The following is a 7815-nucleotide window of genomic DNA, read 5'->3' as shown; positions in this document are numbered from 1 at the left end:
CCTGTCAAATAAAATGGAATTGTATTGACATGCATTGAAACATTATGTTTTACTCTAGAACAGGATAAACCCCTAAAGTTTTTTTCTTTGCAAAATTTTAAAAGTGTGGTTCATATCGAAATGAGTTCAACTTTGAACATGTTGTGTTGAACATGGGCTCAGTGTGCCCAATGCACATTTGTCCTATAATGTCATACTCATAAAAATAATTGACATATACTGCTAGTATATTGGAAAATTACATTTATATAATGTACTTACTATAATAGTAGTCCCTCTGCAACTTAATATAAGATGTTAGTGTCAAAAAACATCTTATATTAAGTTACAAAGGCAGTATTTCTTAAGTAACAGCTTGAAAGAAAACGCATTTTCCGTAAAAAAAAACACATTACCACATTAAGTACTCGGACTTTTTCTTTTAAAACACTGAGAGATTATAACATTGCATTAAGTCCTGGGCTATAATCCCACAATTAAAACATAATTGCAATTTACTACGAAGCTTCCAAATAATACTCCAGATAATAGACATCCCGAATATTAAAAAAAATCAACTGTCTTTCGTGCATGCATGCATGACGCGACCCTGATATGGAGGCGTCCACTTCACTTGTTCACCGGTGGCACGACGGCGTCCTCCCCATCCTCGTCTTCGCAGTCCACCAGCCTCCAGCGTCCGTCGTCCCCCTTCACCATGCCCTTGTTCCACGGCACCCACCACCCCGCAGGCACCCCGTGCTCCTCTCTCAGCGCATCGTACAACTTGTTCACCAGCGCCACGTCCCGCTCCACCACGATCTCGAACGCCCCTCCGGCCGCCGTCGGCGCGCCCGCCACACCGTGCAGGTAGCACTCCAGGTTGTGCCACACGCGCTTGTCCCCGGTCGCCCTCAGGTACGGCGACGCGCCGGTGTCGATGGCCAGTTCGGAGCCCACGTCGTGGTACAGCAGCGCCGGGTACTTGGGCACGATGTCCCGGGCGTTGCGGACGCGCAGGACGCGGAGGCCGACGGCCGCGGCCGCTGCGTCAAACCGCTTCTTGAAGCCGGCGCCGCCCACGCGCGGGCTGGCGAACGCAAACGCTGTAACCGGGAACGTCGCCGAGGCCATGCAGTTGTAGCCGTTTTCGACGATGTCGAAAGCGTTCAGGGTGGCCAGCGCCGCTCCGAGGCTGTGCCCGGTCACCGTGATGCTCACCTCCTCGTCCTTGTACATGTCCACCAGCTTCCGCACCTCAGCCAGCACCTGGCATCCATGCACGAGCATGAAGCCAAAGATTATACGGTATACGTGACAATACTGTCGTTTGGTCACAAGATTACCTGGCTTCTCGCGTTGTCCTTGTTGTGGGTGGAGGCCGGGTCGGTGGAGGTGTAGATGGAGAACCAGCCGCGGTGCACCATGGCGTCGGCACCGGCGGCGTCGCCAAGGATGCCCTTGGGATGCACCATGGCGAACTCGAGGTCGTCGACCCACTCCAGCGCCTGGATGGTGCCGCGCCACGCGACGACCACGTCCCGGCGACTGAGCACCGCCTTCCCTGCATCAGTGGCCACCGCTACGTACCCGATCCAGTTGGAATCCTTGCACCGGTGCCGCGGATGGCGGCCCCTCACGAACGCGGCGGCCGGAGCGGCGGGGGCGGAGGACGTGGCGTACAGGAACCTGGTGACCCGGTACGCGGCGGCGTGGCCCGGCTGCATCACGCGCTCGAAGAAGCGCTTCCTGCCGAACCTCGAGAGTCCGGCGTGCGGCGAGTGCCTCTCGTGGTTGAACGCGTCGTACGTTGCCTGCGCCATCTCACCGTACCAGATCAACGTGCGCCTCAGGTCCAGGTCCAGCGGCCGCAGCAGCCCGTCCCACGACCGCTCGCCATGGAGCTCCTTCCATCTCGCCGCCGCGGTGGTCGTGATCGGTCCGACGATGCGCCCTTGCTCCGACATGGCCGTCTCTTTCTCTAGCTCGGTATAGCCTGGCTCTGTGCGGCTGCTTGCTCTGTTGGTCGGTGTTTATATACTGAGGCGGCAACGGCGGCAATCATTGCATCTTGCTTGCACGGCGTGACATTTCGATATGGGAGCACGATGTCGCAAGCGCGCATTGATTCGTGCGCAACTGCATACCCCGATCGGAGACGAAGATCAGAGCAGGAAAGGAGCATTGGAAGGCCATGCGAGTGGCATGCATAGGCATCTTGTTTGGGTTCATCATGAATTCGGTTAGCCACATTTCATGATTTCTAACACAATCTTGTCGCCCCCCGTAAAAAAAAAAAGAGGAAACATAATCTTGTCTTCCAGGTTCAGCCGTAGGTAGGAGATGTAAATTGCAAACGCATGCTCTGCAATTTTTAACATAATCTTGTCTACAACTCACGAAACAAAGAAACAAAATCTGCAATTCCGCGATTTCTTTTCTTTCTAAACGCACTACATCTCTACTCCTAATGGACGAGTTGGTTGAATAGTCCCCCCACTTTCGTCTGGTTTTTTTTCGACTGGTTTTTTTTCGACAGGTTTTTTTCGTCACCTCCCCCACCCCACCCCATCCCACGCAGCCACCAAAAAAACCCACAGCCAACAAAAAAAATCCATCGACCCCATCCTTCGTTGCCCACTCCCATCGATCCCATCTATCGTTTCCGCCGCCGCCGCGAGAAAACTCCATCGATCCCCATCCTTGCCCACTCCCATCGATCGTTGCCACCACCGCCGCCGAATCCTCCGCCCCGCCGCCATTCCGCTCGTACGCCGTTGCCGCCATTCCGCTCGCACGGTGCACCCCTCCCGCATGCCGCCGCCATCTCTCATCGCAATTGCTCGGGCATGGAGCTCGTGTGCCATGGGCCATGAACGCCATGGCATCCATGGCCGACAAGAAGGGACCCTCGGCCTCGGCCGTGGGCGCCTGATCGGGACACGGGGTCGCCACGTCGGCCGCCGCCAGCGCCTCATGGATATGCCTAGCGCCCTCTATGCCGCCGCCCATGATCGGATCACCACACCACCCGCGGAGGACGATGCCTCCGTTCCTGGCCGTCGGCTCCTACACGCCCGATGGGGCTGCCTCTCCATGCATTGAGGATGTCGTGGATGTGACGACGTGGAGACGAGGATTGCATTGTTGCGCCCCCGTCGCCGCCGCCACTTCCTACAGACTCCCTGACTCACAGTGCAAGACATCCCAACTCGGGTCCATCCGGGTAAACGCCGCAGCCGCCTTGGCAGGATCCCTTTTTGGCGGCTTGGATCCAGGCAAAAGAGGAGCGGAAGGAGAGAAGTACTGGTCTATGACTCGGGTCATGGGGATGGATGGATCTCTCGGTAATGGTGGATCCAGAGTTCCAGACTCAGTTCATCTTATAGGCTTAATTCGTACTGTATCATTTTGATGAATACGTTGCCCCCCTATTTTTTCTACAATCAAGATGATTTTCCTCTGTGGGGTATGCATATCATCTTCTTTCGTTTTCATTAGAACATATCATATTTTGTTTGAGAGGCAGGTACAACGATGGCAAATATTTGTTTTCATCAGAAGTATATTTTCATGAGATACAATGGCAATCAGGTTTGTGTTTCACGAGCTTTCTTCATATCAATGCTTCTCCCTAATCCGCCTTCACTCTAACACATGGCCACCCAACATTGTCTTCTCCTCGGTTTGCAGGCGGCACATGCAGAAGAGTTGTGGAAGGTTGATTGAGAAGTCATAAGGACTGGGTGAAGCAAAATGCAATCTCCAAGGTTAGGTTACCTCTCAATGCCCTTGATGATATGAGTGCAACTAAACTAATATTTGTTTCTTGTGATCTATGGTTCCCACCTGCCATACTCATATATTTCTGTTTCCACATGATATGTCTTCTGTATGAAATTATAGTCTTTGATACAGTAAGTTATTCCTTCAAATTTAACAGTCATGGAAGAATCTGAATATGGCTACGATTTCTTTCTTTCCTAAGCACTCCTCTCCTATTAGAACCCAGCATATGCTTACCCACTGCTGCTTTAATGTGTAAATCTTTTGGTTTATAGTTTATGGCAAACCAAATTATGAATCAAGTGTTCATCTCTGAAGTTCATAACAGTGGTCGGTTTTTAGTGTGTCTAAAGGAAATGCACCAAGCTTTTGTACTGAAAGATTATCCTGACATGGGAATTTTTATTCTTGAATGAACATGGTAGCCTTTATTATTACTTTTAGAGAAGATGTACACAGCTAGGATACAAAGCTACATTCTTACTCTGATTGGCTTAATGCAACTAAGATCAAGGTTCCACAAGGCTATGTTGATTTGTTAAATTCCTTTCAGTTTCAGGTTTCAAAATGAGAAATTGGAGCATTGAGACCTTTGAACTGAAACCTAAATGAAGGTATACATATTTATGTTGGTCTAAAGCCACCATGTTTTATCTGCAGAAAATAGAAATCGTCGTTCGGTTCCATTTAGAAATTAAATTAAACTATAGACATAGTCCACGACGTCGGGACAAATAGAGTAACTAATTATTTGTATGTTTTTTCCAGCAAAGAACTTATTATAAAACGGGACACCAGAAAATCCAGTAGGGAAATTGATGGGCTCCCCTCTTTGTAAAAAAATTACTTCATGGCATTGCCTAATGTACAGAGAAATCACGGGGTCAAAAATTGCTTTCCCGTCCATGACTTTATTTATACAGCATCATAGAGTGCTTTTTTAATGCATAATCGACTTCCCTCGGAAAAGCATTTGTACGATAGCTAATTAACATGTCATTTGTTCTTAATTCAGAATTGTGCATGCATCCAGCAGAGAAAGGTGCGTACATATCCTGAGGGACAATAAAAAATGTGAGTTCTTTATGGCATAATATCAGGCACCATTCTGAGTGATCTCTTTGCAACTCAAGATACCGATTAGTTATATTATTTCCTACCGGTAACCAATTTCTGCACACCAAAACACAGAGTCAACTCAGATCTATAGGAGGATAAGTATTCTTGGTGTGATTACTAATGAGACAATGTAGGGAATTGTTTCTAGAACTCAATTTTATTATAAGTTCAATATCAGCACCACACAATCTTTCTACTACCATTCCTAGAGAAATATCAACCTGTTACACAGGACAATGCAAGAAAACATATGTCACACAGGACTATTCTATTACCGTGCGCTTCACCGCTGCCGCCGGTGTTCCCAGCAGACCACATATCCTCAAATGGCAATCTCATGAGTCATCTGATGAGACCGATATGAACCAAACTTTTAGCTTAATGATGCATGGTTAGATATAGATAGAAGAACCGGTTGTACTATATCTTTTTTTTGCCCTGAAGTAGCGCTTCTACTTCTAATTCATGTAATGAATATCGAGTGTGTATATAGTTCATGTCTACTTTATGGTTGACATCTTAAAGAAAAAATACTCTAAATTAAAAGGTGCAAAGATTCTGTGGAGGACATCCATGCATTAATGCATATAGCTCCAACTAGACTGAGTCTTCCTTTTCTCTTATATATGAATCTATAATCTGCTTTTGTCCAATTGTACAATTTCTCAAGTTCAACAAGGGTGTGGTTAGTGCCTTTTGTCCATTCAATCCAAAAACGGATCGGGTTCTACTATCGAAAACGATAACGAAAAAAAACAGGAAAAATCAACCAGGTTAGTTCCTTTTTTGCTAAGATTTACAATTAAAGTCAAATTAGTACTTAATGTAATGAAGGTCAAACTTTTGTCTTTACTATTTTTGTCTGGTTCGCATGAGAGAGGGAGGATTTTCCCGGCATGGGGTCATGAGTGGTACAAACTGGAAGATGCATGCCGATGGTTCTGTCAGTACAATTTACTTAGATTTTCAGTTCTTTTCACCTCATAATTATCTTTTCTTTATGTGTTAGCGCGGTTAAACTTCTTTATCTTTTGTTCCTTCCTACTTGAGGCCTTCGTGTGCACCTTGATTAAGTTCTGGTGTTTATTCGGTGCCAATGTCTTAAGACAATAGTTTCATGCATGGATTTATTCCAGCATTCTAATTTAGAGACCTTTGTGCCAGACAGTTTGTTGCATTCACCTTAATGGAGATAATAAAATCTTACTGAGTAACAAGCGTAATGATGGAGGAACGGACGTCAAGTTAAAGGTGCATATTATTCAGCTTGATTCATTGCTGAGGATTTTTGAATATATGGCTTCTAATTCCAGACCACAAACTTAATTCAGAATCTAAAAATTGAAGGGGAGGTAGAGGGATATTGTTGGTGCTGTCTAGAAACAATGCTCATTTATTTATTACAGTCGATGTATTTCTTGTGTGTCCCATTGATTGAGTATTTGAGTTGGAGCATAAGTATATTAGTGTCTTAGAATTTGCACATATGCTTTATCCACTTGTCATTGCTATTTACAAGTCACATATTTATATTTGGATTACAGATTCTTTGTACTTATTATTGTACTTCGTGTTTTCTATTGAGTGTGGTACCTCTTGAAGGAGGGAAAGCTAGGATTCATTGATAACTGAGGTGCAGAAACTGCTGGATACGTACAAGGACGAGGAGGTGAGCATCACGGTAATGGGGCACAGCCTCGGGGCGGAGCTGGCCACCCTGAATGCGTTGTACATCGCCGAGAATGGCCGGTCACGGTGTTTGCGTTCGACAGCCCACGACTGGGTGCAGCCGGCTTCAAGAAGTTGTTTGACGTCACTGCGGCCTTCGCGGCCGCAACGCCGGGACATCGTGCCCAGGTACTCGGCGCTGCTGTAACATGATATGGGCTCCGAGCTGGCCATCGACATCGGCACATCGCCATACCTGAGGCCTGAGGGTGTCGCAAGGTCAGTCCAATCAATCTCGTACACCATAGACGATGCCCCGACTTTTTTATGTCCATCGACAATGATTCCTCACATATAAACCATCCGACAACCATGGACGACCTTTTGCTGAAGAATCTATTGTTTGCTCCGGTGGATTTGATCTTTAGTCTTCCCTTTCTTTTCTATGGTTGTGAGTAATCAAATCCAATTCGCAGCTCCATGCACGATCAAGGCTAGGGTGTGAATTATGACTGTGTCATATGAGGCCATGATTGTGGCAGGGATGTTTGGTTGGTGGCACGAAGTTGTTTAGTAACAAGATGGGTCTAAACTCAGCTACTAGAGATTTGAGCTGAAGCACAGGAGGAGTTCCTATCATCAGTGCTGGCCGTAAAGCCGAATGCCTATGTTGGTGAGCTCTATAATCCAAACACCCGGAAGATGGTACCCCCTTCGTTCCCTAATATAAGATCTTATTACATTTGATGTAATAAGATGTTATATTATGGGATAGAGGGAGTAGATGTTATTTTGTACTCTTAGCACGTAAGTTGTTTTAAACTTTTTATAAGCAGCTTGTGACATTTCTAAAAAGTAAGGTCAGGCAGATGGAGCGCTCCTTTTTTTGTCACTTTCTACTCAATTGTAGAGGTTTATTTATTGCAGTATAATAGTTACTTCTTGTTGAGGGTACTCTGCAGCACTTGCTGTCCTTGCCTTTTCTCATATCAAGGGGCCAATACAACTTCTCTGATTATAAATGCGTGCAACATGACTATTTGAAAGAAGCTCTGTTTGAGAAATTGAGGCTAGAGTTCTGATGTAAGTACGGCATCAGCATTTGTGAGCACCTTTATGTGCTGACCATCTCATCTTTGCGGCAAGTAAGCAGTTTGATATACTGCTCGCTTTGATATAGGCATTTTGCGATGAAAATTGTCATCTATTCATGTTTACATATACTTTATCTGATGGAGACATGAGCCTGCCGAATGCCTCCAC

General features: G+C 46.3%; 1 protein-coding gene and 1 long non-coding RNA gene across 3 annotated transcripts; one reads left to right on the top strand and one right to left on the bottom strand.

Annotated features, from left to right (window-relative positions):
- Positions 1-377: 377 nt before the first annotated feature.
- On the bottom strand, positions 378-1973 carry LOC123177205 (phospholipase A1-II 6-like). Its single transcript, XM_044591086.1, has 2 exons — positions 1326-1973; positions 378-1248 (listed from the first exon to the last, which is right to left on the bottom strand). The coding sequence occupies exons 1-2, from the start codon at positions 1944-1946 to the stop codon at positions 610-612; spliced, it is 1260 nt and encodes a 419-aa protein (XP_044447021.1). The 5' UTR covers positions 1947-1973; the 3' UTR covers positions 378-609.
- A 1283-nt stretch (positions 1974-3256) lies between these two features.
- On the top strand, positions 3257-4375 carry LOC123177193 (uncharacterized). Of its 2 annotated transcripts, none has more exons than XR_006488816.1 (3): positions 3257-3573; positions 3673-3749; positions 4319-4375. It is a non-coding gene; the product is annotated as an uncharacterized lncRNA (long non-coding RNA). The 2 variants fall into 2 exon arrangements; XR_006488818.1 differs by having other exon boundaries at positions 4325-4372.
- The last annotated feature ends 3440 nt before the right edge of the window (positions 4376-7815 follow it).

Source organism: Triticum aestivum, chromosome 1D, assembly GCF_018294505.1.
Source record: "Triticum aestivum cultivar Chinese Spring chromosome 1D, IWGSC CS RefSeq v2.1, whole genome shotgun sequence".
In the NCBI taxonomy this organism is placed as follows: domain Eukaryota; kingdom Viridiplantae; phylum Streptophyta; class Magnoliopsida; order Poales; family Poaceae; genus Triticum; species Triticum aestivum.
Note: the sequence above shows the minus strand (reverse complement) of the source record. Positions and strands in the feature narration are given on the sequence as shown.